We start from the raw sequence: 27,821 nt of genomic DNA, 5'->3' as shown, positions 1-27,821 counted from the left end.
TGGTCAGTAAAAGTGATTATGCGGAGTATTTTATTATGTCAAAAAATGCTTATAATGTAAGGTAAAGAAAGCAGATGCAAAACTACATATGCCATATGATCTCAGTGATAATAAAAATATAGATGAGCACAGAACAAAGTTGAGATGGAAATATAATAGCAGTTATCTTTGATGAGTTGTTAAGGGGGGTGCTATTTTCTTTTTTGTAGTTTTCTATATTTTCTAAATATCCAAGAAATGGGCTTATATTACTTAATAACGATTTTCTTTTTAAAAAGATGAATGTTAAAAGTTAAATGAGAATAGAACTTGATGTCTGAGTTCCCTTCTGACTTTCAACAATCTGATTCTAGTGCTCTAGGATCACCTGCAGGGCCTGAAGGGTGACAGCAGAGACCCAAACTCTCACAACCCACCAGCCTCTCTGACCAGTAGCGGCAGGGCAGGTCCAGTGCTAGGAGTCAGCTTGCCCGCCATGGGGCTCACCTAGGGCATCTACATAGACTTCCCTCAAGGTCAACCACATTCCTTAATCTTTCTGAAGTCTTTCCAATGCCATTGGAAGTGGGGCAGTATGAGAGTCCTGCTCTGCCCCAGCTGTTCCAAGGGTTGCTTGTGGCCCTCCACGTGAGCTTTCTGACACTTCAGGTAAGGAACTTGTTGGTGCAGCAGGCAGGCAGGCAGGCAAGCATAATCACTGCCACCTCCAAGCCCCTTTGCATGGACATCTGGATTCAGGAGATCCCATTGGTTCCTCAGAGCACATATTCCCAACTGCCTAGGCATGCAGCTCCATATAGCAGCAAATTGCATTGGTAGAGCACCTGGAATACTTTATTGGAGGGGGTCACAGAAGGATGATCTTGACACTCTCAGCTACTTCTTGAATCTAGAAACACTGGATCTGACCTAGCTGGTCAGCCTGGATGAAGCCATCTGGAGAGATGAAAGAGGACCTTGATGAGGCCTGGTAGAAGGAAGGGCACCATCTGAGTGCAGTGGTGTACCTCCCCAGGGAGGGAGGCCTCAGTGGTCAGAGCCTAGAGCCTCATGCCTAGAGATGGGTGCCCAGAGCCTGGTGCCCAGGGTCTTGCTGGTGGCTTGTTAGGGCTTGGTTGGACCTCCAGGAACCAGCCACATGCCTGGCCAATTAGGAACCAGAGAAAGAGCTGGGTGGGAGACAGAGACAGGCAGGTTTAAGAGAGAGAGAGAGAGAGAGAGAGAGAGAGAGAGAGAATGAATATGACAAAAGGCAGCCAGAGGCTGACAAATGTAAAAAGACAGAAAACAGGCTGAGAAGTGGTGAGGACATCAACAAGGGCAGACTTACATCAGCACCTACAGACAGGCTCACCCTCGCTATAATCAGGGAAATGCAAATTAGAGGAACCCTGATGTGCCATTTTACACCTACTAAATTAGCAAACATTAGCAAAATTATAACATCTCATGCTATTGAGGCTGTGGTAAGACCAGCCTAAGCACCCTGCCGGTGTCAGTGTAAATTAACACAGCTTTTTAGGGAAGGAGTTGGGCAATGGGGCTCCAGAGCTATTAAAATGCTCAGACCTTTTTACATGGTAATTCCACTGCTGGGAATGTGTTGCAAGGAAGTAATTCAACACAACAATAAAGGATTTGTGCATAAAGATGTAAGTAAAGTGCCTTGTAAGGCATCCAATGTTCTGGAGTCGGCCTTTATGAATATTTTTTAAAAGAGGGAATATTTTTTAAAAGAGGACCACATGATAACATTTCAGGATTTTTATGTGAAAGTAAGTGGAAAATAAAAGCATCTGTACACTAATAGTTACATAAGGCAGTTGATCCGGAGCTTGCGGGGCCCATTCTTGCTGGTGAACAGTGAGCCTCCTTGATCCCTGGCTGGCTATCCAGACACTCCTGTCTACCTGCAGGGGTGGGGTGGTGGGGGGAGGTCTGCCCTGCTGCTCCCTGTCTGGAGCTGCCCCTCCTTGAAGCCTAATCCTCAGAATTCAGGCTGATGGGGAGGGAGTCAGCCTCAGGGGAGCCTGCCCACCTGGCCAGCTCATATGGTGACCCCTTGGGATTTGGAGGGATGCTGACGTCACACCTTGAGAGGCCAAACCAGAAAAGGCATGGTGCAGTAGGAAAGGAAAGGGATAAAGTGGTTTTGCAGGTTCTGAAGTGTCTTGCTATTTGCAAGCACAGCAATCTGTTTAAGCTGGCTGACGGCTGCCTCCTGGGCTCCCTGCCCCGCTGCTGTTCCATCATGGGGTGAAGGCAGCTTAGTACAGATTGAAGTCAGAAGGAGGGAGGGACATCCGTCACCTTTCCCCACCTCCCCTGACCCAATAGTAGGCACTAGTGACTTTGAACCTGAATCATCTGGGTGTCCATCTGTCATAGGAGCTGGCAGTCAGTGGAATTCAGTAAATCGTGGGTGAATGAAAAGGCAAAGGGGATAAGGCCGTGCAGTATGTGAATGAGCATGTGTCATCGGACAATTCCCTCTTTATTCAAAGCCTGTCCAGTTTCCAAATGTGCCCCTAATCATGTTCTGGGGATGCTACACCCCTTCTGCCTGCCCTGCTTACTGCCAAGGGATGCCCTGGCCATACAGAGGTTGGGAACATTCGGTGACCATACCCGCATCCAGACAAGCCCAACCTTGTTCGTTCTTTCTACGGGAAACTGCTGAACACAAAGAGGCTTTATGACAACCTCTGCCCTTGATGTGCTTTCAATCTCATGGGAGAGACAGGAGTAAATGGCGAAGAATAATTGATGGAAGAGTCACATGGGGGCTATGAAAAGAGGTGGCAGCAGCAGGAATGTAGACACGGAGGGTGTGGGCTCAGGTGGGGCAGAGGGCTGGCTAGGCTTCTTGGGGACGTAGAAATGGAATAGGGCCTTGGGGACAAGCAGTTTACCAGACATGAGGAACATGGGAGGTCCTGGGGCAAGGGTTAAGTGCACCTTGGCCTCCCCCAGCTTCTGGTCCTTAAACCCACCAATGACCTTGGCTCAGTGCCAGCCAGTTTGGCCCAGATTGAGGCAGAGAATATGATGGTGGCCTCAGTCTGCATCTGGACTGCTAAGGGCCCTGCAACTCACCTGGGCCATTTGTTCATTTGTTCATTCCTCAAAATTTACTGCACACCTGCTCTGTACAAGGTACCATTATAGGTTCGGGAATTTAGTGGTTAAAAGTCAAAGTCCTTGTCCTCTGTTGGGGAACATAAGACCATCAGCAATTATACAATTAGTAAATAATAGAAATGACCCCATTGTGATAAGTGCTATGGAGAAAGAAAATAAGGGTTGGGAGATAAGATTGGTGAATGTAGGAGACCTAGAGGGAGTATTTAATCAGGGGAAACCTGGGTAGGGAAGATATATTTGATGTGACACCTGATGTGATGAGACAAACCATTCAAAAATCTAGGAAAGAACATTTTTGGCAGCATACATGGCAAATGTAAAGGTCCCGAGGCAGGGATAAACTTGGCATGTTTAAGAATTCTATGAGCCGGGCGCGGTGATGCGCTCTTGTAACCCCAAAAGCTTGGGAGGCTGAGACAGGAGGATTGCGAATTCAAAGCCAGCCTCAGCAAAAAACAAGGCGCTAAGCATCTCAGTGAGACCCTGTCTCTAAATAAAATACAAAATAGGGCTGGGGATGTGGCTCAGTGGTTGAGTGTCCCTGAGTTCAATCCCTAATACCAAAGAAAGAAAGGAAGGAAAGAAGGAAGGAAGAATTCTATTGAAGGTGAGCAAGGCGGATGTGTTAACCTTCTGATATTGTAACAAATTTCTGAGATAATTAACTTATGAAGAAAAAAGGTTTATTTTAGCTCTTGGCTTTAGAGGTTCTAGTCTACAATCAGAGGACCCATAGCTTTTAGGCCTCTGGAAGGAGTTTAAGATGGTAATGATGGAGGGGGCATGAGGGGACAAACTGCGTGCCTTGCGGCCAGGAAGCAAAATAGGAAGAGAAGGGGGCCAGAGTTCCACAATTCTATTCAAGAGCATGCCTCCAATGACCTAAAGACCTCCTTCTAGGCCCCACTGCTGAAGGGTTCCACCACCTCTCAGCAGCACTACCAAGGACCAAGCCTTTAATACATGGGCCTTGAGGGTGGTGGTACTCATCATTTACACTCTAGCAGTGGGCAAGGGGGAAGGAGAGGAGGTGGCTGGTGATGAGAACAGAAGCAGTGGAAAGCCAGGCCAGGCCATGGGGCTGGTTCCTGGGCTCAAGGAAATCGCAGCACCTCCTGCATCACAGCCAGCTTCTGCCTGATGTTCAAGGTCTCGGGACTGGATCCGGGCTCTGTACACTGATGTGCTTGACTGGGTGCTGGTATGGGCCATGTCCTCATCCAGAAGTGCCTGCTGGGTCAGATAAGGACAATGGACAAGCCCAGCATGCTGCCTCCACAGGACACCCGACCCTGTAGTTTCTGTGGTTTCACCAACTGCCATGCCTGGGGCTCTCCTCTTCCTGTTCCTGAAGCCAAATCACACTGAGTGTGCCCCTCAGAAGTGAGCATTGGCAACATGTGGCTGGAGCATGGAGAGCAGAGAGCGACCCAGTAATAGGCGATGCCAGAGAACTGAAGAGCAGGCTAGGTACAGCGTGAGAGGCAGGAAAGCCTCAAAAGTGTCTGAGGAAGGGGGGTGAAGGAAGGTGTGACATGTATTTTAAAAACATGATTTTGGAAACATTTTGGAGATGGCTCGGAAAGGAGGGAAGGAAACTAGGCAGAGAGAGGATGGAACCCTGAGTTTGGACAATGAATGACTCTGGGGCTGGCTTCAAGAAACAGAGTGGACAGATCCATCGGGCTGACTCCCGTGGGTCATGAGGTGATTGAGAGAGAGAAGTCAAAGGTAACGGGATTCTACTAGCACTCTGTAGCTGACTACAGGTGATTCTACTGAGGAAAGGCAGGCAGAGGAATGTAGAAATAGGGCCAAAGGTGGAGAGTTGGGGACAAGAAGCAGATGGGCATTTTGGACTCTTGGAATCTACTTCATCCAGGATGAGACCTTGGGGCTGTGAAGGTCTGGGGCTCAAGAGAGGCATCTGGATGTGAGGGACATCAGCAATCAGGCAGCAGTTGACACTGTGAGTACTGAGGCAGTATGTGCAAAATAAGAAAATAAGGCCAAGACAAGAATTCTGGGGCCATATGCAGGGTTTGGGGGTGGGAGAAGAGAACATGGAAAGATGAGGGGTCAGACAGTTCAGGTTCATGGAAACAGTGGTGGATAAGATTTTGAGAAAGGAATTTCCCAAGTCTGAAGCTACTGGAAGTTCAGGGAGGATGGAGACTGAGAAGAGACCAGTGGATCTGACATTGAGACTAGTGGGAAGAGACATCAGGGAGGACAGATTTGGGGAGAGAGATAATCAGGATGGGACATATAAGCAATGAGTACAGACAGCTCTTTGAAGAATCTGGGAGGCAATAACATAAAATGGACTGGGGGGTTAAGGAGTGGGGTGGGGCTGGCCAGAGGTACAGAAAATGTTCTCCAATTTGGGCAGAGCCGGTGATGAAACATTGTGTTGCCATTCGTGAGGAAGTAGGAGGATGGGGAAAGGCCAAAGACTGGCCAGGGAGATGTGACCCAGGGCTTCCTTTTTCTCTCCCTCCTCCAGTTGCGGGGGATCTTCCAGGCATCCCAGGTGATGACAACATAAATTCCCTCTGTGCCTGTCTTCCTCGGTAAGTTACCCAGCCTTTGTCTGTTCTTGCTGAAGGGGATGGAGTGCGCTCACTGTTGTGTGTCAGGAAGCAGCCAAGCCCATCGCTAGAACAGCTCAACCCTTAGAGAAAATTTCCTTGTGGATCTGACAACCATGTGGCATAGGGTTGGGATTTCAAATGGAGCTGGCTGATGGGTATTGCTTTCTAAGTCTGTCTGTAGATTTAGGATTTTATAATAAATATATTTTTAAAACATTTCCTTTTTTTCTGAGCCCAAACGTGTCTCTTTGACTTTTTTTACCTTTTGATCCTATCTTTTGAGCAGAGGCAGCTTTGCTCTCAAGGCTGCCTCTGATAAAGACAGCCCTTCAGATAGAGAACGAAGCAGTGTCTTTCTGTCTTGGGCTTGATCATCCCTGCTCTTCTGATGACCTCTGCCCAGGATTTCTCTTGAGAGCTCTGTACCCTGACTGTCCTTAGAAATTGAAACGTCACATTGAGGACAAGGCATTGACCCTTACACAACAGCAGCTGGTGGTTAAGAGTACCAGGCTTGGAGCCAGCTTGCCTGGGTTTGGATTCTGGCTCTGCTTCATCCTGGCCAGAACATGGGGCAAGGCACTTAACCTCCCCACCCCTAGTATCCTGACCCACTTCACCCAAATGTGCAGAGGCATGAGTTAGAATACAGAGTGCTCTGAACGGTGCTGGGTGGGGGTGGCGGTGTTGGGATGAGTGCTCAGCGCAGGTTCACTGTTCTTAGGTGCCCAAGCACCTTTGGGAAGGGAATGTTGAAACATTCCTCCAGAACTGGGGGAGGACATGAGTCCTTCCAAATCTATGTGGGTATGTCCCACGAAGATGCTTTGATTTTCCAAGTGAACAATGATTATGGCCCAACCCTGAATCACAGGATCCAGTTTGAGAAAAACTGGACACCTGAAGCATCCCCAGGAGGTTCAGAAAAGTCTAGAGACAAGAATCAAACCTGGGGGTGAAGACCCGAAGAGAGCTACAATGCTGGGGCAGGCCAGGGTACTTGTGCTGTCTCATTCGGAACTGTCACCCCTGGAGGCAGCAAGCTGGATTTCCTGTTGACAAACTCAGGCTTCTATTCTACCAGGTAGATATCTATCCCCGACCCACGGTTTCCAAGACTCCAGAACTCCGAGTTCTGTCAAAGTGATGCCAATGCAGGTGGGGCTTGGCTGACCTCTGCTGTCCACTATCTGTTATTGCACAAAGTTAAAGATGGTCATGGACTCCTGGGGACACTTAGTAGGAAGGCACTTCACAGATGCACTTTTCTCCAACTTTTTTTTTGACAGTGACTCTTTTTTTAAAAATTTTTTTTTAGTTGTAGATGGACACAATATCTTTATTTTATTCATTTATTTTTATGCAGTGCTGAGGATTGAACCCAATGCCTCACATGTACGAGGCAAGTGCTCTACCACTGATCTACAACCCCAGCCCCTGAGAGTGACTCTTAACAAGAAACACATTTTTACCCTGTGATGTTGTCTACAAAAGTTTCATAGAACAAATTTCACCTTTATTGTGAGTGAGCACTCTGGTATTTTCTATACTTTTAAATTTGATTTCATTAGTAACAAAAAGGCTAGATGAAGTCTACTACGTTGATTCACATTGCCAGGTTTTCTGGAACTTGAAAATACTGCTTCAGTTACTAAATGAGTACAATAGTTTCACAAACTTCAGGCAGTGTGCACTGTACCACTTTCAAACCTTTAGTCACATCCAAGTCCAATTGTTTATAGAATCAATTATCTTTTCTTTAAATCAATTCACTTAAACATTTTAAGTGTCTGTTATGTAAAATGTTGGCAAAATTACAGATTTGGAGGGCTAGTTATATTTTACCCCTCAGGGCATACTAAAGTAAATATTTAGCTATCAAAATAAAAATGCTTGTTTTTATGCCTCCTAAGAATCACCTTGCATACCATTCCTCACTTGGGGAATCATAGATCTAGGGATTTTTCTAAACATTTCATTTTAGTGGGGGAAGTGAGCCCCCTTGAGGTAAGATCACTTATCTGAGGCACCTAGTAATCATAGTTGCCCAAATACCTCAATGAGAAGAAATGTAGCGTCTTAGGCTGCCCCTGGCCAAACCTGCGCTAAGTCTATCAGTCTTAGCAGTTTTGGAGAGAGGCTCACCTATTGAGACCCAGGTATCAGTGTGTAGATACCTTGGCAGAGCCATTTGAAGACCTTCCTGGGTTTTATACATTCTAATTTTTGGAGGTCTTTTTTTTTTTTTAAAAGAGAATTTAATTAATTTATTTATTTTTTAGTTTTTGGCGGACACAACATCTTTGTTTGTATGTGATGCTAAGGATCGAACCTGGGCTGCATGCATGCCAGGCGAGCATGCTACCGCTTGAGCCACATCCCCAGCCCTAATTTTTGGAGGTCTTGATCCCTATCATATGGTGCATTAGAATTAGAGCTTATTAATTTCAATTTTGTTTCCTGTTTATATTTTGAAGCCAATGAAGTTTTAGACCTTAGCTATTTTTTGGAGTCCCTTGTAAACTTTATAGGACCTAGAATAACAGCTTCTAGTAACTATTAGATGAAGTGGCCTTGAATCTTAGTAAAGGTGTCTCATCAATGAATACATATTATGGAACAATTTACTTAAGACCTCTCTCCCACTTTTTTTTTTAACCTTTACTTATTTTTTAATGTGGTGCTGACAAGTGCTCTATCACTGAGCCAGAATCCCAGCCCCTCTTCCCAGTCTTTTTAAATGGGCCAGTGACACAAAATATATGAGTTTCCACTGGTAAAAGCTTTGCTATTCTGGCATATGGGTGGGGGCAGGGCCATCTCAGGAGGCCCAAGAACCGTGTTTCCTTACAGTCAACAAAGGGATCAGAACAGGTTGATGGTTTTCAAATATTTTATTTTAGCATTGGGACCCTTTAACAAATGAAATGAAGCCTTATGAGGAAGTTCTTCTGAGGAAAGAACAGAACTGGGGTGGATTTGAGTCTACCAGGAATACAGATAAGTTTGTGAGGGTATCCAGAGGAACACCCAGATGCCTGCAAAGATGGAGCAGTTTCCCAAAAAACAGAAACTGGTACCCTTGGAATTTCTGAGGCGTTGAACAGATATCAGCTCTGAAAAACAGCATAGTGTTTTCAAACCACTTTAAACAGTCATGCACAGTAAAAGTTTACTTCAAGACATGATACGCATCTTCAGAAACAATGTTCATGAAACATGCCTTTACACTATAAAATGAAATTATCCCACACCTTAGCTGGCTCAGGGATGTTTTGGGAATAGAAGCTACAAACTTCTTTTGAGGGATTATCTTTTTTTTTTTTTTTTTGATACTGGGAATGGAACCTAGGGATACTTAACCAACAAACTACATTTCCAGACCTTTTTATTTTTTTTTTATTTTGAGAGAAGGTCTCACTTAACTTGCTTAGGGCCTCAATAAATTGCTGAGGCTGGCCTCAAACTTGTGATCCTCCTGCCTTAGCCTCACAAGTCACTAGGATTACAGGTTTATACCGTCATGCCCAGCCAAAGGGATGAATTATCTTTTGATAAAATACTTAAGCAATTTTCTGATGGATTTAATGGGATGAAGACCTCTTCTGAGAAACTAATTTCTTGTACACTTAGCTTATGTCAACCTTACAGGACATGAAAGTCTTTTAACAACTTTCAGTAAATCTACTAATCCTTAACTAGAACTTTTTGCTTGTATCCAGGCTAACAGTGATTGTCTTACTATTCTCTTCTTTTCAAAATGTTCTTACCAATGGGTGCTTGATGGATTGACCCAGCAGAAGCCTATTCCCTTTCTAGTAACATAGTACTTTTGACATTGAATCATAATTGAATTGTTCAAATCTCTCCTTCTTTCTCTTCTCTATTTTAAACAGTGTGAAGCACTCTGATATATTTTCTTCTTTTTACTTTTTTAAAATGCTGGTTATGACCAGCCTTTAATAGTTTTGACTAGAAGCTTAAAAAACCCTGGGATAGCACTCCAGGGGGGTCAGTTTATTAAGACAGATACACATGGCTGCCATTATGAAAGGAAGCCAGTTAAGATGGAGGCACATGGTGGAAAGTGAGGAACTGTCTTCTGAAACTTAAAAAGAGGAAGGCAAGCCACAAACTTTGCTTACAATGCAAATAAATGAAAATCTGTATTCAGAATATTTAGGACTCAGAAAAATCAGTTTAAAAATTAGAAAGAAGAACATGAACAAAGGATATGAATAGGCAATCCACATGAAAAGGAAACCTGCCTGGATAATAAGCATATGGAAAAGATGCCCTGCCTGTTAGGAAGAACTGGACACAGGCAACACCATTTTGAAACATATCCTCCATCTTAGAACAACAGTTATCTCACACCCTGAATCACCCTGACCTAAACCCTAGGCAATACTCCATTATCATGCAAAGAAAGAAAATTGTTTTGAGAGACTGCAATTCTGAAAAGCACTGGGTTTGACATGTCACAGTGACCACCTAAACAATGGAGGTGATGACTACAAGCACGCTTCCCTGACAATCCCCTAGCAAAATCCCCCACTGCCTCATGCCCCTATAACTACCCTAGGCTGTAAATGGAAGAAAGGACTCTCCACTGGGCCCTCTCTGCAGGTTTGTCTGAATAAACCTGTGTTACTGTGAGCCACCTCTCCTCTCTCTTGATTTCCTTCATTCAGTTCTTTCCTTACATTACCTCCAGGAAAGAACTGAGATCAGAACTACTAAAACCTAGAAACTTGGAGGAATACTGGTGTTTTGAAGAGGGGCGCAGTAAAATGGGTTCTTCAAATAGAGAATTAAAAACAATATTCAACCACCACTAAGGGAAGACATTGCTGATTCCTGGGTGAAGAGTTAGTTGTTGGTGTCAGTATGCTCACAGGAAGCACATGGGGGAAGAGGGAGGAAGAACATAGCAGTCAGGGAGAAGACTTGCTGTCCTCCTCCAGACTGAATGCTCCCTCTGGTGCCTCCCTGTCCCCTGAGCTTAACATGAAGGTATTTCAATAGAAATACCTTGAGACCTAGTCTTAGCCATAAAGCTGAGTACAGAAGGGGTGTTTGGAGTCAAGGGACAAAATTCCAACTGCTACAGTCAATTATATTGGCCAATCAGCATTTATATTTAAACTTCTATACTCCCCGATCTAATTAATCTAATAGTTACATTGTGTTAGAAACATAATGCAATGATTGTTCAGAGAAATAAAGATACTTTCTCCTCAAAAAAGAGAGACACAAAGTCTCAACAGTCATTGTATCCATCTCTGGAAGATAGTGATACCATCCATCTCTAGGCTACAATGATTACTCCATAAATTTAGTCACAGTCTCATCTGAATATTCTGTTACGTGGGAACTAAATGGCAAAGTTCATCTCCAACAAAATTTATGTTAAATAATAAGGAGGAGAGGGCTTCCAACCAGAATGGAATAACAGGGACTGGATTTATCCTCTTACCTGGAATAGCTGAAGAAACAAAGGCAAGCCCTATGATTGCCCCAGCTTACTATTTGGAGAAAGCTTTCAGGCTGCAACGTAAGGAGGAACTTTGGCAGAGTACTTTCACTTCTCTGAGATAAGAGCTGGGATAAGAGGCCAACATAGCTAGAATTCACAGAACAGCATGCTGAAAATGGGAAAGTTATGCAGAAAGAGAGAGATAAGCAGAGGTCCCCATCAAGTATCCAGCTGAGGGCTGATCCTTGCATGTGTATGAGAAAACTATTCAAGGGCAAGAAAAGTACCACCTGAAGGAGAGGACCACTCCAAAGCTCATATGCACTAAGAGCAGGGGTTATCAAGGGGAGACTTAGAAAGTTTTGCCTTAGTAGTAGGAAAACATTAACCCTTCATTTAACACTACTCTGACCCAACAACACCTTAAAATCAAGACTCAAAGATCAAATTATTTCCAAATAACTTAAAGTTAAAAGTTATTAGAACAAAGCTCAAGAATATTTGTAAGAATACAAAAATATACAACATTCAGTGAGGTTAAAATTCACAGCGCTTGCCATTCAAACAAAAATAACCAGACATGAAAAGAAACAAACAAGATACAACTCTAATAAAGAGAAAAGTCAATCAATAGAAACTGTCCAGAGATAACAAAGATGATAGAATTAGACAGGGTATTAAAGTGGTTATTAAAACTATATCGCATATGTTTAAGAAACTGGAGGAAAGGTTGAACATGGCAAATAGATATACACAGAATATATGAAATCATTTATATATGGAAAATATTGCAAAGACCCAAATTCAACTATTTAAACCAATAATGAGTGAGATAAAAAGAAAACATGAGGTAATGTTTATGATAAATTGGACAATGCAAAAAAGAGAAAAAAAAGATTAGTGAACTTGAAATAATAAAAACTATCTGATGAAAAAAAAAACTATCTGATGAAATACAGTTTTAAAAAAAATGAACAGAGCATCAGTGAGATGTGGGATAGCTTCAAGAAGCCTAATATGCCCGTAATTGACACCCGTGGGGGGGGGGGGGGAGAAGGACAGAAAAACTAAAGAATTTCTGATTTTATTAAAACCAAAGATCCAAAAGGTACAATAAACTCACAAGAAACATTAAGAAAACTTCACTCTGGCACTTCATAATCAAATTGCTTAAACCATTGATAAAGAGAAAATTATATGAAGTCATAGAGAAGCATTGTACAGAAGAACAAAGATAGGAGAGAGCTAATTTTTTAGTTGGAAACAATGCAAATAAGAAGATAGTGAAGCAACACCTTTAAAGTTCTGAAAGGAAAAAAAAGAGAGTAATTTATCCAGTAAAAATATATTTCAGATATTCAAATCCATAGCACCAATATGAGGCAAAGGCCATAAGGAAGGCCTTCTGACAGTCCTCAGGGACTTACTCTGGTCAATGATACACTAAAGATGAAAAGAGCAAGGTAACTGCTAAGACATTTGAGAGAACTACTAACGATCACCTGAAAGAAGTGCCATACTTGATTTCCTTACCTCCCTTGCAGCTAAGGGTACCCATTATGATTCAGTTTTGGCCAATGAAATACAAACAGAAGTCCTTGGGAAAGGTTTGCCTTTCCAACTAATAAGGCAAAATCTTGGTAGGAAAAAAACACAACTCAATCCCTTCCCTGGTCCCTTTTGTCTGATTGGATGCAGGTGGGAGAGTTGGAGGTACAAAAGCACTTGTAACCACGAGGAAGCAGGCAGGAAGGCAAAGATAATGTACTAAAGATGGTATAACAGAAAAACTGACGGGACCTCTGATGGCATTACTGGGATGAAATGCCATGGGACTTACTGTTGTGTGAGACAAATTCCTACTTGTTTCAGCCACTTTGGGTGGGTTTTTGTTATTGCAGCCATGCAATTCTAACCATATATATAGCTCAGGGTGGTAGGTAGAATAGAAAGGGCTGAGGCTATTTGTAGGAGATACATAGTTAAAGGTTATTAAACCAAGAGGCTGGATCAAGTATCCAGGCTTGGATATTTGTATTGGCCATACTGGATGGGAGTAACAGAAGGATGGAGGAACAGAAATTCTGGAAAATACAGGTCAGGACTTGAACCAAAAACCTTGCTGGTTAGACTCATGGTTCTTACCCATGGTTTGTGTAGTTTGGGGAAAGAGAATCCCATCAATATCATTTTTTCATTTCAAGTATTTTTCAATACAACAGATGTATCAATTTTGTAAGCTGCCCATAGCTTATATATAAATGAGAGGGGATTTGGAGGAGCATAAGAAGTGCTAACTTCTTCCTTAGATGGACTTGTACTTAATTTCTCAAACCAAAACCTGGCTGGCTGTGACTGAAGGCAAGTCACAACTACTACAGACCACAATAAATCCAATGGATTATTAGATTGAGCCATTAAAGGCTTTCTTGGCTGGGAATGGATAGAATACTGCTCTTCACTCATTATTAAGTACACACATTGTGCTTAGCATTATATAGCATGTCATAGGTACAACAGCACCACGTTCCTTTGGAGCTTCCAAGAGACAACCATGTGAGGAGGATGACCCACAATATGGCTAACACACATTTACAAAATGCAGTAAGTACATTAACAATTATGACAAACAGGTTTCTCCAACATACAGAATCATTTTAAAGCTGTGGAATCTGTAAAAGATACTTGTATGGCTGATGTCTTTTTCTTCAGGACTTTGTCCTCTTCAACACTTTCTTGCTCTGCATGTCTCTTTGGATTTAAGTTCTGAAACATGAATAAATAAAAATTGGAAGAAAAAACCTAGATAAAACCTAGATACAGGCAGTCAGTTACAGGCAGTGCATTGTGTGCACACCTGTAATCCCAGCAGCTCGGGAGGCTAAGACAGGAGGATCGAAAGTTCAAAGCCAGCCTCAGCGACCAAGAGTCAATAAGCAACTGGTGAGAACCTGTCTCTAAATAAAATACAAAATAGGGCTGGGGATGTGGCTCAGTGGTTGAGTGCCCCTGAGTTCAATCCCTGATACCAAAAAAAAAAAAAAAGAAGAAAAAAACAAAACAAAACCTCTTATGAAACAAAGATTGCAGGAAGAAACTAACAGGATCCTGTGTCCTTCCTGGAGAATCAATCATCCAGAAATCAGGTGTTTTGTCTTTTTCAGAGTCATGTTCAAACAAGTCTTCTAGGTAACTATTAAAAAGAAGATACAGGCAGTCAGTTAATGGAGAAAGACCTGGAAGGATATATACCAAGTTTCTGATATCAGTTATTTCCAGAAGACAGAAATGGAAAGATTATAAATTATTAAATTTTTCTTCACATATCTTAGAATTATTTCTAAGAGAGAGAGAGAGAAAGAGAGAATTTTTAATATTTATTTTTTTAGTTTTCGGCGGACACAACATCTTTGTTTGTATGTGGTGCTGAGGATTGAACCCGGGCCGCACGCATGCCAGCGGAGCGTGCTACCGCTTGAGCCACATCCCCAGCCCAGAATTATTTCATTTGTTAAGCATATATCACTTTTGTAATAAAAACATTAATAGGGAACCCCACTACTATGTATAACTATACTGCACTAATAAAAATATGAAAAATTATCCCATGATGAAAAAAATTTAAAAACAAAAAAAAAATGAGGAATAGCATTAAACAGAAGCAACTACTTTGTTCATTTAAAGAACACTTATAGGGGCTGGGGTTGTGACTCAGAGGTAGAGTGCTTGTCTGGCATGTGTGAGGCACTGGGTTTGATTCTCAGCACCATGTAAAGCTTATTTTTTTTACATATAGATGGACACAATGTCTTTATTTTAGACATTGTGTCCATCTATATGTAAAATAATAAGTATTCTAAAAAAAAAAAGAACACTTATAAAGAGTGTTTTTACATAAGGTATACACTGTCTGTCATGTTAAAAATAATTAGTAAGCTCACCAAAGACTAAAATTCCAAAGGCTAATTATTCATTTATAGCAGAAGTTTTATATGGCAGAGCAGTGGGGTAGCCTCTGGGGTTTTATAACATTTCTCTTGGCCTGAGTCACTATTCTAGGGAACAGCCCAGTGCACCCCACCCCCCCCCACCCCCAAGTTAAATGAAGAAATGTGAGTGATGATCTAGCCCAGTGCCTGGAAATAGCAAGTGCTCTAATTCACAAGGTCCCACATGATCAGGTTCATTAGCAGACTTCTAGATGGTACCCTTTTGTCCTCCTGGGGTAAATATCACATAAATTATTGAAAGCAGGGATGGAGGGCTCCTCAAAAAGCAACATACACCTTTCCTCTGAGAGTTCCCACCCTGCTACTTACCAAACGACACTACCTTTAACCCTTTTTCCTTAGTGTTTCTTAGTCCTCCCCACAATCCTGCTATGCAGAAGTGGGGTGCTTTCCCAGTTGATCATGCTCTAGCAATTTTCCAAATTGCCCGAATCTTCAGTATTTTTCAACATTGGCACTATTGACGTTCTCTGGACCCAGTAATGGTTTGTTGGTGGAGGGATGGGGTGCTGACCTGTGCAGTGCAGGATATTAGTGGCATCTCTGGCCTCTACCTACTAGATGCTGATAGTGTCTCCTATGACCCCCTCCCAAGCAAGAAATATCTCCAGACATTGCCAAGTATGCTTGGGAGACAAAATCGGCCCCAGTGGAACCACTGTCCTACAGCCTACGTACAGAAAACAGGTATTTTTTTCTTTTAATGTAAATTGAATCCTGTCACTTGCCTGCTAAAATCCTCCAATGTTTTTGTACTGACATTAGAATAAAAGTTGTGACTTACAAGACCCTCTATAAACTGGCCCCTGCCTTTTTTTTTTTTTCCTTGTAGTAACTGGGGATTGAATTCAGGGGTACTGTACTACTGAGCTACATTCCCAACTTTCTTTACTTTTTTACATTTTGAGTCAGTGGCTTGCTAAATTGCTGAGGCTGGCTTAGAACTAGCAATCCTTCTGCCTCAGCCTATAGAGCTGCCAGGATTATAGGTATGGACCACTGTGTCTGGCTCCCTGCTTACTTTTAATCTCTTTTATTCCATACCACATTTTTTTCCCTCTCTAAACTGAAGCTGTACTAAGTGTTTCTGTTCCCTAAATATCACAAGCTTGTTCCCATCCCGCTTTGAACTTGCTATTCCTTCTGCCTAGAATGCATTCCCCCTAGATCTGTATATGGCTCACTGTTTACTCACAAATATCTCAGGTCAAATGTTATCTAATTGGCAAGGCCTTCCTTGACTACCGTATCTAAAGAACTGCCTTACGTCCATTATCTATCACATTGTACCTTCACAGTGCTAATCACAATAGAAAATTGTCTTATTTTCTTATTATTGTCTGCCTCTTCACCAAAGTGTAAGCTCCATCAGAGCAAGAACTTTGGAGGGACATTTCACTGGTATAGTTTGTGCTGAGAACAGTGTCTATAACAGAGTAGGTACTCAATAAATATTGCTCTTCTGTACCTTCCTCAGACCTCAGGTGAGGATTGAATGACCTCCTCTTGCTTTCTCTTCTAAGATTTTTTTTTAAATTATTTTTTTCTTTTTAAGATTATTTTTGATTGTCGATGGATTTATTAGTTTTTAACATCTGACCTGTTAGAAAGTTGTGTGGGTTGGGGGTACCACGTATAAAGATTTAGCACATTATTTTGAAACATAAAAGCCAATGAATAATACATGAGAAATTGTTCCTTGCCCCCCAGGTTTTCAGCATGCATATAATTCACTTGCAGGCACATGATCAGTACATGGGTCATGGCTTCAGTTTGGTCCTTCTTCCCATTTCAAATGGTGATGGCCCATTTGAGCACTAAAGAATCCCAAACTCACCTGGCTCAGAGTTTCAAATAGCCTCTCTGTCCATCAACTTACTTTACACAGTATCACGGGCCTGAAAACCTTTTATACTGGCTTCAAGTTAAATAGTTCACTGGGTCAAAAGCGGAATGATCCAAGGTGCACCATGGTCAATAAATGTTGGCTGAATCCAGAAACCGCAGCTTGGCTATTTCTTACATTGATTTATGGGCTGTTTCCATGAAACGAAATATGATTGGTCCTCCTGACAGCTGGCTAGCTGGAAAGTGGAAACAATTCTGCCCTGGCTATGGGCCACGACCCTTGGGAAGCATTTCAACAGGCCAGTTTTATGTTTTGGCACGAGGTCTTCTTGTCCCGCCTGGCGGGCTCTCTGCACGTTGCAGAGATGTCTCCACTTGCAAAGACGAGATCCTGACGTGGCGGGACCATGTTTCTTTGCGCTGTGAGGAGCTTTCCACGTGTTGGGAGGAAACATCAAGGACACGAGGAAACTGCTTTCCAGAGGGGGAGTGGGAGGTCTCCACCTGCCGGGAAGACGTTCGCACCTGTAGAGAGGATGTCTCCACGCGATGGGACGATGTCTCCACGCGGACTGTCGACGTCTCCTTGTAGTGGGCAGTCTCCACCCGTGGAGTAGACGGCTTGCCCCCAAGGGGCGAGGCCATTCTGAGGGTGTAAGAGGACCAAGAGAGTCAATGAGGCTTCCGGAGGCCCACAGCCTCCATGATTACGTCATAGGATAAGAAATGACGTCAGAATGGCATGTTACATCACTCTAGGCGCAAAACTCGAAAACTACGAAGTTGTCACAGGTAAGAGTGCTACGACAAGATGACGGAGAAGCACCACGGTCCTGTGAGGGCTGAAATGTCCCTCCAAACACTGGACCCTGGTCCTCAGACACCACGCGGCTCCGGCACCGCCCCCTTGCCAGTAGTGAGCCTCTGCGAGCCAAGCGGGGCAGGCCCGGCGAGCCAGGGATGGGCGGAGCCGCCCGCCTCCTAGCGAGGCTGTGCCCGCCCCCGAATCCCATACTGCCCCGCGACCGGAAGGAGGAGCCATGGCTTCCGGAGCCTCCCCCGACACTCGGGGCTGTTCCTCTGTCAGACTGCTGGCGATTTAGTGTCTCTGCTTGTTATGGCCGCTGCCGTCGCTATGGAGACAGGTGAGTACTGCTCCGAGCCTCGAATCTTCGCGGATCTAACCATTCTCCGACCAGACCCCTTCTCCCGTTTCCCCGGGAGTTCCTTTCAGGTCTGATTCTCGGCAGGGTTAGAGTTGGGACCGAGAGGCGAGCAGCGTTGGAAGAAGGGCGAAGGCAGATTTGCCTTTTTCAGAATTTGATTTGTTTAAACATCTTTTCTCCATAACGTGCTTTGTAGACACCATCTCCCCGGTATGGGCGAGACTGAGAAGACCGATCTTAAACCGTCTCTTTCACTAATTTTCTGCTTCTCACATGAGCTTACATAAGTTTGAAATATCGTCGATAAACTTGTGTATCATTCTATCTCTGAAACTTCTCAGGATTTTTCACTCTGAAGTTTTTCTTTTCAGCTTGAATTCTGAACTTTTTAAAAAATTTACTTAGCACTTGGCTTTTGCTGAACTTAATCACTGTTAGCAATTGTGGTTATTGCCTATTATTAAAATAGGGAAAGACACAGTTATAATCTACCCCAGTGATTGCTGTTCACATGCCTTCCTAGTGGCCCTAAAGGTTGTAGGCCGCCATTTGTTTTCCTTTTTTTTTTTTTTTAAATGACTTCTCTTTGGGGCTGGGATTGTGGCTCAGCAGCAGCGCACTTGCCTGGCATGTGTGAGACACTGGGTTGGATTCTTAGCCCCAAATATAAATAAATAGGTCTATCAACAACCAAAAAAAAAAAGGTAAAAAAAAATGACTTCTCTTTAATTGTAGAGAAACTCCTAATTTATTCCTTTTAACCAGGGCTCCACTTTTCATAGATTTCTAAGAAAGCTTTTCTTCTCTTACACCCAGTTGAGGAAGACCACCATATGCTTTTCTTTATATAAAGATCTCCTAGGTTTCCCCATTGCTGTTTCTTGTCTACAAATAAATATTACATACAGTAACATTTATTTTGGTTGATTTTTGCTGTCTTTTCTCCTAGATGATGCTGGAAATCGACTTCGGTTTCAGTTGGAGTTGGAATTTGTACAGTGTTTAGCCAACCCAAATTACCTTAATTGTAAGTCATTTGATTATTAAGGAGCTAGCTGTACATGGTTTCTGACAGAAGAGATGCAATTCATAGTAGTATTTGCTTTTTATACATTCTCAGTTGAATGGAATTTTACTTATGCTGGCTTATATATATAAATGAGCAAACTAGGACTTGTGAATTGAATTCATTTGTGGGAAAGTTAAATAAGTAGATTCTTTATATCAGGGGGTCACAAGTCTGTAGTCCAAGGATTGGTTTGACCTACAGATTTTTTTTTTTTTTCCATGCTTTTCAGTTCTTGCCCAAAGAGGTTACTTCAAAGACAAAGCTTTTGTTAATTATCTTAAGTACTTGCTTTACTGGAAAGAACCAGAATATGCCAAGTATCTAAAGTAAGTTTAATTTTTATAATTCTAAATATGTATGTACTTTATTTAATCTGAAGCACTGGTATTTAGCAGACTTCTTAGTTTCACACTGGAAAAAATATGAATCTCCATTTTTAGTTATCACCACCTTAATATAAAACTCCCTTATTTCTAACTTGGAATATCTACTTGTTGGTTATTTCTGCTTCCATTCTTACCTCAGTCCTCTCAAACTCAATGAAGCAAAATAATTTTCTGCACAGAAGCCAGTTTGATCTCTTAAAAATGAAAATCAGAACATGTCACTTTCTTGCTTAGAAACCTTCAGTGGCCTTCCATTCCATGCAGGAAAAGTCCAGTCTCCTTGAGCTAAAGTCATATTATGATCTGTTCTGTTCTGTTTGACCTTTTTACCACTGTCCTCATCTCACTGAGTTTCTGATCCCAAGGAACCTAATGAAGTGACATACCCATAGACTGAAAATTAAAGATCACACAGGAAGCGATACTTGAATAGACGGTGTTTGCTAGAGGAAGTAAACCTGAGTCTTAGAACTGCTGTCTTTTCTTCATGGCCTCATGCACTGTGTAAAATACTTCACATCCATTAATTCACTTAAGAAAATACACACACCATTCAGATTCAACAGATACTTTCATTTTAAGACTTACTAGATTTTAAGAAGCATGTTGTAACCACAGACCTAAGTTCTTGTAATGGTAAAAATAAACCTTGAATTCACACTTGTGATTTGTTTTAACCAGATAGTCAAAAAGCAAACATGAAATCTTTTTAAAAAACAAAAGTTTGAGAAGAAAAATTTCAAACTTATTCTTTGTCCAAATCACTTTCCTGACCTGATTCATAAAGCAGACATCCCATGTGCTTGCTGTAAGACTCTGCACCCTGACTGGTTCTTTATGAAACTATTGATTCATTTAATAAGCCAAAAGAAAAAAAAAAAAAAGACTTTACTATATGTTTGTATGTAGGCAGATTTACAGCCTTAGTGTTGGAAGCCTTAGGCACCATCCAATTCAATCTCACATTGTTGCTGAGAGTTGGTTGTTTACACTCTGCCTAGAAATTTCCAGTGACTGTGTTACTCTATCAGGGAGAGCTGACTCCAGATGTTAACAAAGTTCTTTCTTATATTGTGATAAAATAAACCTCCTTGCAGCTTTAACCTCTTCCAAGTTTTGTTTTTGGGTTAGTCCAGAATCACTTTATCACCTCTTGGAGACTACAGCCATATAGATATTTGAATTCAGAAACTTTTGCAAATTAATCCACTGGGCATTTCATTCCATCTGCACAGGTTTTTAGATTTTTAAAATAGTAGCCACCAATTTGAAGATGGGAAGGTTTTTTGTTTTTTGTTTTTTTCCTTTTGGTGGAACTCTAGGGATTAAATTCAAGGGCCCTTTACCACTGAGCTACATCCCTAGCTTTTTTTAAATTTTTTATTTTGAGACAGTGTCTAAGTTGTCCAAGCTAGCCTTGAACTTGAGATCGTCCTGCCTATGCATCTCACGCACCTAGGTTGACAAGCATGAACATGCTGGGTTAAAAATGGGAAGGTTTTATATAATAATCCAAATTTCTAGCTACTCTAAAATCAGGAAGAATGCCAGGTTAAGGTGCACACCTGTAATCCCAACAACTTGGGAGGCTGAGGCAGGAGGATTGCAATTCAAAGCCAGCCTCAGCAACTTAGCGAGTCCCTAAGCTACTCCGCAAGACCCTGTCTCCAAATAAAAAAAATAAAAAGGGCTGAATATGTAGCTCAGTGCCCTGGGTTCAATCCTTATCTTATTTTTGAAAAAGTCTAATTGTAAGACTCCCCTTTTGTGCCTCTTCTATTTCATCTTGTGGATTTATGACCTATCAGAGAATATTAATATCCTTTCAAATTATTTATAATTCCTTACTTGGTCTGTTTGACCTGTCTTTTTACCACTGTCCTCATCTCACTGAGTTTCTGATCCCAAGGAACCTAATGAAGTGACATACCCATAGACTGAAAATTAAAGATCACACAGGAATCGGTATTTGAATAGACGGTGTTTGCTAGAGGAAGTAAATCTGAGTCTTAGAACTGCTGTCTTTTCTGAGCATTGTTTTCTACAAGTTTGATATGATAAATGATAACTGTGTCTCAATTCCAATTATTGACTAAATGTTTCTTGAGACCATTTTCTTGGTTGTCTGTCACATTTATTTATTTTTCAGATGAAGAAATGGTACTTAGAGTGTTAAGTACCTTATTCAAGGTCACTCAGCGGGTACTGTGGACCAGATCTTTTAACTACTGATGATGTCTTGGAAAGGAATTAGCCAGGACAGTGTGAATAAAGCATTCTAGGCTTCTTCCAATAATTACAGGCAACTATTTACTTTTGGAGTATGAATAGAAATCTTTAACATCTTGGAAGGATCTGTAGTGTTATCCCTTCTATTCAGTATCCTTTCCAGACCTTTGCAGTATTGGTTTCATTTGAAAGCTTGTTAGAAACGCAGAAGTCAGGCCTCAAAAACCTACGGAATCAGAATCTATTAGTTCTTTTTTTAGATTGTAGTACAGGGGACTGAACTCAGGGCCTCATGCATGCTAGGTAAGAGTAATACCACTGAGCTGTACCCTTAGCTCCTAAATCAGCATTTTGAGAAGTGATTTTTATGCACATTAAAGAAGCAATGCCCTAGTCTATAAATGATTAACAAACTTTAGTCAGTTTGCATATCACTTGCAGTTTGGGTTTGTGTACTCCCTATATGATTTAATGTATTTTAATAGTCTTAAACTTTACTTCTTTTTAATTTGAAATAAGTTCACTTACAAAATAACTAAGAATAGAAAAGAGAATTCCTATGTATTCTACATTCCTATATACATCACTGTGGACTTGGGTTTTTTTGTATCCTGTAGATTACGTCTATTCTATTCCAAACTTGGCCACTGAGAGCATCTTCAGATGGGCTTCCAAGTGCTTTTTCGACAGTTTCCCATCAATGCTTAGCATTTCTTTTTGGCACAGCATACCAAGCTTATCCTTATTTTTCCCATCCTAGACCTGGAATTACTCATTTCTCTAAAGAACTCTGGAAAATGCTGTTTGAAAACCACAGTCTGGGCACTAAGCATGCTCATTCGTCATTGCTTCTAAGCCCTTTTAGAATGAACACAAAGCTAGAAATTGTGTACATGCACACACATACACATCTGTTTTCTATGTCTGTATACATTTAAAGCCATGAGTACATACTAGTGTTTTCAGTTCTAGCTCAATAACTTAGGGTTCATTGGAGCCTCCCTGCTTTTCTTATCTATAACTTCTTTTCTGACTGCCAAAAAGTTGGCTCTGTTTATCCACAATATACTTGTTAACTCAATTGAGAGTATAATAATTTTAGAATTGCTCTAATACCTGTGAAAATCTATAGAACAGTGTTTGTACATAGTTCTTTTTGAAGCTGACTCACAATAAAAATTGTCTTTTTTCACTATTGGTGGAAAACCAATAGTTATAAATTAAATACATAATTGCTAAAATTAAAAGTGTTCATGTTACTTTCTGGCTATTAGAATAGAATGATTTATCTCCAGAATTTGACTCTGTGTATCACTGTGTTGTGTGGTCTTGGGCAAGTTATTTAACTACTCTGAACTTAAATTTTCTTGCTTTTGAAAATTTTTTTCAATAATGACTTTTGTTGACTAGCTTCTCTACATAAGGAAGGGGTTTGGGGGTGGACAATGGATCTATAGTATACTACCAAGGTGCACTAAGTTAATGTTAATAGAAATGGTAGGCTGTACAATTAGATGTATTAGAACTGGCATTATTGACTTAAATTATGTTGGTCATTAACTTATAAACTTAAACCCAGGTACCCTCAGTGTTTACATATGTTAGAACTGCTCCAATATGAACACTTTCGAAAGGAGCTGGTGAATGCTCAGTGTGCGAAATTCATTGACGAACAGCAGATTCTACACTGGCAACACTATTCTCGGAAGCGGATGCGCCTTCAACAAGCCCTGGCAGAACAGCAACAGCAAAATAACACGTCAGGAAAATGAAAAGCTGGAAACAGATCAGGCTCTTAAAACTATATATAATGTATTTCCATTATACAGTGAAGACAAAACAAGAGACTTCCTGCCTACCTTTATCGTGGTAGCATCTGGATACTTTAGTGTGCTTTTAAATCCAGCTAACTTTTTATTGTTAATACATTATTTCTGTTAAGCCAAACTTGTTCTACTTTGATTTCCGGATGGATTTGTAAATTTTTATTAACATTTAACAGAATCAAGAAAGAATGGAAATGTTAGGTGCAGGGGATTGGGCTATCAAATGTAATTAACTCTAAGCCTATTTCATGACTTACAATAGTCCCTGGGGCAAGTCCTCTCTTGAATCTTTTTATCTCTTGGATCACCTTTTCCACCCCTCTTATCTACTGAAAGAAAGGACTAGAGTGGAGGACCTCTTGTTAAATCACAAAGCAAAAATCCCATAAAGGTTTTTACATTCTATAGGAAAGGAAATACTTTGCCAGATTTTTTTAGTTGTAGTTGGACACAATACCTTTATTTCATTCATTTACTTTTATGTGGTGCTGAGGATCAAACCCAGGGCCCCATGCGCCCCATGCCCCACGCATGCTAGGTGAATGCTCTACCGCTGAGCCACAATCCCAGCAGCCAGATAGCAACTTTAAGAAAGAATTGTTAGTATGTCACTGACCTAGTGAAAGGTATGGAGAAGATTGGTGTTTGGACTCTTGACCTCAAGTTTGAACAAAGATGAGCCTCAAATGCTTGTGTTCATTTGGGAAAGTTAATATTTGGCCAGTACTACAAAACCACATGCACCTTAAATGCTGCCTTGCATTCTCATTGATCCTTATTTGTAAAGGAGGAAAAAAGCTATTAAGCACTAAAATCAGTGTGTCTGACTCACATTCTAGAGTTCTTATAACTATGTTATCTGGTCTCCAGTCTTCCTCAAGTGAAGCACATTCACACAGCTATAAAACAGAACTGCCTGAATTAAGCAGCTGGATTAGATTCATGCTGTACTTTCTCTAAGTGGTTAAATTCTACATTCCAAAAGCAAAGAAGTGGTTTTAAAAATATCTATTGTTCTGCAAATTCATGGAATTTAAGATCCTAATCCCTTCAGAGATTTGGAAGTTGTCTATTTTTTTAACCTCCAATAATATATTCCTTTGAACTATGACTGCCACTGCTGAACTTATTTTACTCAAATCTTTAAGATGGCTATATGTTACAAGAAAATTGAAGGTTCATGAGTATTTTTAAAAAGCATTCTTTATTGTTTAGACATTAGCTAATTTTCGTATCATTTATTTACTGCTAAAATGAATGCAAATTTTCATATCATTTATTTACTGCTAAAATAAAGTCATTATTTATAACTAGAGCAAACCAGGAAATCAAGATACAGTTGCCATCATTAAATTTTAATCTTCAGAGAACAGCATCTCCACAAGGTTGGCGTGAAGGCACTCTGATTCTACCAGTTTTTGAGGCTGTAAGAAAAGAACAGTCAAGTCTTAAGCATTGCCACATGGTGTTATTAGGAGTGGAATAAGTTTTAGCTTGAATAACACAAATCATTGAATATAAAAAACCTGCCAGAATAACAAGTCTTATAAAAACAGTTAAGACATTTTGCCTTAAGGTGAATCATTAAAATACTTGGCTTAAAGGCCTTAAACCCCAAATACCAGGAAGCTCCACTAACCAAAATAGGAGACAGCAAGCCCAAAGCTGTCCTTTGCCCTGAACTCCTTAATTTAGGATCCCAAGTGCATGACTGAAATAAAGGAGTTGCCCTTTCTTTTAAACCTGAATAATGTATTAACAGAAAATCATTATATTAGTGCTTTAAGGAATTGTGAGTCAACCAACTTTCTGGCTATTAAATTTTTAAAGAAAAGGGATTTTTAAAATGTAAAAAAAAAAATCAACTATTTAAATATTTGCATTATTTTAGCAGTTTATTGGGATTGAGTAGGGGACGGTCAGCCTGGTTGTATATCTTTTAAAGCATGCTGAACAACAATGGGATGTTTGAGATGGAATGTCAACATCTTTTCAAATATGACTCTAGAACAAGTTAAAAGTGTCTTGACAAAGTGAATTAGAATTCCTAAGGTATTTAAAGAACGATAACCTGTTAGGCTCAGAACCTCACCTGTAATCCCAGTGACTGGGGAGGCTGAGGCCAGCCTCAGCAATTTAATGAGGCCCTAATTACCTTAGCAAGACCCTATCTCAAAATAGAAAGGGAGTGGGATGTGGTAAATGCCCCTGGATTAAGTCCCTGGTATCAAAAGAATAAATACACTCACCGTTCCATATTTAATTAGTGTAGGCACTGCAGTTACTTTCAGTTGTTTTCTGAAGTCATTATTTGGATCTTTCCAACTATTCCCCAAAAAAAGTTATGAAAAAAAAAATTTACTTGGTTATACTGTTTGCTTAGTATGTGATATGTCCTGATAGTTAGTATTTTAGTAATCACTGATGTTGTAAACATTTTAAAAAGTTGAGGACTATAAATTACTACCCTTTGCAATTTTTAATTTAAAATGTGACTAAGATGCAAAATACTATAAAGCCAGTTAAGTACTGAACTGAAACAGGCCACATTCATTCAGTTACCTCTACTTAATTCAAGAGTCTGAATATATGCATTATAAATTTGAATTTAATAGGTCCCCGTTGTTTTAACTTATTACAGTTTATCTTATAACAAAGAATCTGTGCAAATCTGAGGGCCTTTTCACCTGTAAGTCTAGTGCATGTCCGAAACACAACATATATACATTGTTACTTACTAAGGTTTTTCTCCTACTTGGCAGTGGATGAACACACATTCTTTACTAATATGCTTCAGCCCCTCTCGAACGACTGGTTCCGCTTAAAAAAAAAAACAAAAAAATTAACATAAAATAATTGCACATCAACTCCACAATCCTCTCCCCTCTTCCCCAGTCTTGATAAGTACTCAGACTTTAACCTGTAGTTAGACTTTTCACTTAACAGAGGAGTTTAACAGAGTCAGGTGTTCTCTTCTGGTCTTAGAGCCACATTGATCTACACCACACGCCCCAAACAATGAAAAGCAGAAATATTTGCAGACTGAAAAGTGACCAACTCACGTATACGACTAGATCATTTGGGGAAATGAAGTTTTAAGAACCGGGCTTCAAGGGGGCTGGGGTTGTAGCTCAGTTGGTAGAGTGCTTGCCTTGTATGCACAAGGCCCTGGGTTCAATCCGTCTTCCCACCACTTCTGGGCAGTACCCAGATTCCGGCCTCACCCTGCACGCAGTCGGGACACCAGCTTTTCCCTTCGGCGTCCTTAGAACCTGTAAAGTAGGCGAAAATAGTCTTGCCCAGGTGCTGCTTCACAGCCTGATTGAACTCCTCGAAGCCCGACACGCTCACCTCCTCGTAGATAGCCATGAGTACTGCGTACTGGAGGAGTCTACGTTGCAGCTGCCGCTGGGCGGGTCGCCCTCGGGGTGGGGAGAAGCCATTTCCGGGTGGGCGGGAATAGGACCGTACCTCGGGATCTAGCGCCGCTCTGCCAAGCTACGGAGCCTGTGAAGGCCATAATTAACCAGCACCGTATTTATCCTGTTGTTTTTCAGTTCTTTCAGGGCGGTTTCCCACCCAAACTCAGGCTTCTTCCCTGATCTGGGTCCCGGTTCCGGCCCCATGGAGATTAGCTGCAAAACCTGCAGCCCTGCAACACCTGGACCCCTCAAGCGGCTGGGGAGTCTCTTCGGCTCCCAAGCAGCCTTGCGCCTATTGCTATGGCGACTGGGAGAGCGGCCGGAAGCGAGGCCTAGTTGGGGGCCCCACTGCCCGCCTACTGGTAGCCGCGCCTCGCCCCGGGCCAGGTGGGCTTGAGCTGGAGCTGGGGGGATTCTGGGAAGTTGCGTTAGGCGTCACTGACCTGAGGGGAAGGAGATCTTGACCCGGCAGATCCTTCTGTTTCATTTCCCCGATGAGTTCTTCTCCTATCTAGCTTTAGTGGGGTCCGGGCCCGGGGGGCGGGAGCCCAGGACTGGGCGGGGGTGGTTGGGGAGGCTGGGTAGGAGAAAGGCTGCGAGGGCCGGAACCGAATGTGTGAGTGCGTGTGTGGAGCAGCCTAGGGGGCC

At 41.6% G+C, this 27,821-nt stretch overlaps 4 protein-coding genes across 8 annotated transcripts in view; 2 read left to right on the top strand and 2 right to left on the bottom strand.

Annotated features, from left to right (window-relative positions):
- Window positions 1-8,625: 8,625 nt before the first annotated feature.
- CUNH17orf100 (chromosome unknown C17orf100 homolog) lies at window positions 8,626-18,061 on the bottom strand. The gene is made up of 2 exons (XM_046424972.2): window positions 17,065-18,061; window positions 8,626-14,410 (listed from the first exon to the last, which is right to left on the bottom strand). The coding sequence occupies exon 1, from the start codon at window positions 17,718-17,720 to the stop codon at window positions 17,382-17,384; it is 339 nt and encodes a 112-aa protein (XP_046280928.1). The 5' UTR covers window positions 17,721-18,061; the 3' UTR covers window positions 8,626-14,410; window positions 17,065-17,381.
- Window positions 18,062-18,078: 17 nt separating this feature from the next.
- On the top strand, window positions 18,079-24,862 carry Med31 (mediator complex subunit 31). Its single transcript, XM_046424968.2, has 4 exons — window positions 18,079-18,220; window positions 19,191-19,268; window positions 19,540-19,636; window positions 23,505-24,862. The coding sequence occupies exons 1-4, from the start codon at window positions 18,193-18,195 to the stop codon at window positions 23,695-23,697; spliced, it is 396 nt and encodes a 131-aa protein (XP_046280924.1). The 5' UTR covers window positions 18,079-18,192; the 3' UTR covers window positions 23,698-24,862.
- Kiaa0753 (KIAA0753 ortholog) overlaps window positions 19,207-27,821 on the top strand; it is a 74,092-nt gene continuing 65,477 nt past the window's right edge. For 2 of the 4 annotated variants that reach the window (XR_006847373.2, XM_046424964.2), the window contains exon 1: window positions 27,251-27,560. The gene's annotated coding sequence lies outside the window, so the exon portion shown is untranslated. Of the gene's footprint in view, window positions 19,269-27,250; window positions 27,561-27,768; window positions 27,790-27,821 lie in introns of those variants that run through there. The other 2 variants (XM_058572814.1, XM_058572815.1) reach the window with 2 other exon arrangements.
- On the bottom strand, window positions 24,937-27,237 carry Txndc17 (thioredoxin domain containing 17). Of its 2 annotated transcripts, XM_046424971.2 has the most exons (5): window positions 27,103-27,237; window positions 26,903-27,023; window positions 26,490-26,571; window positions 26,001-26,076; window positions 24,937-25,175 (listed from the first exon to the last, which is right to left on the bottom strand). In XM_046424971.2, exons 1-5 carry the CDS (start codon window positions 27,118-27,120, stop codon window positions 25,107-25,109), a joined length of 366 nt encoding a protein of 121 aa, XP_046280927.1. In that variant the 5' UTR covers window positions 27,121-27,237; the 3' UTR covers window positions 24,937-25,106. The 2 variants fall into 2 exon arrangements, with proteins under 2 accessions (XP_046280927.1, XP_046280925.1); XM_046424969.2 differs by having other exon boundaries at window positions 26,976-27,194.

The sequence above is a fragment of the Marmota monax genome, unplaced genomic scaffold (assembly GCF_021218885.2).
Source record: "Marmota monax isolate L192 unplaced genomic scaffold, Marmota_monax_Labrador192_F-V1.1 WCK01_AAM20220418_F8-fsc00218, whole genome shotgun sequence".
NCBI lineage: Eukaryota > Metazoa > Chordata > Mammalia > Rodentia > Sciuridae > Marmota > Marmota monax.
Note: the sequence above shows the minus strand (reverse complement) of the source record. Positions and strands in the feature narration are given on the sequence as shown.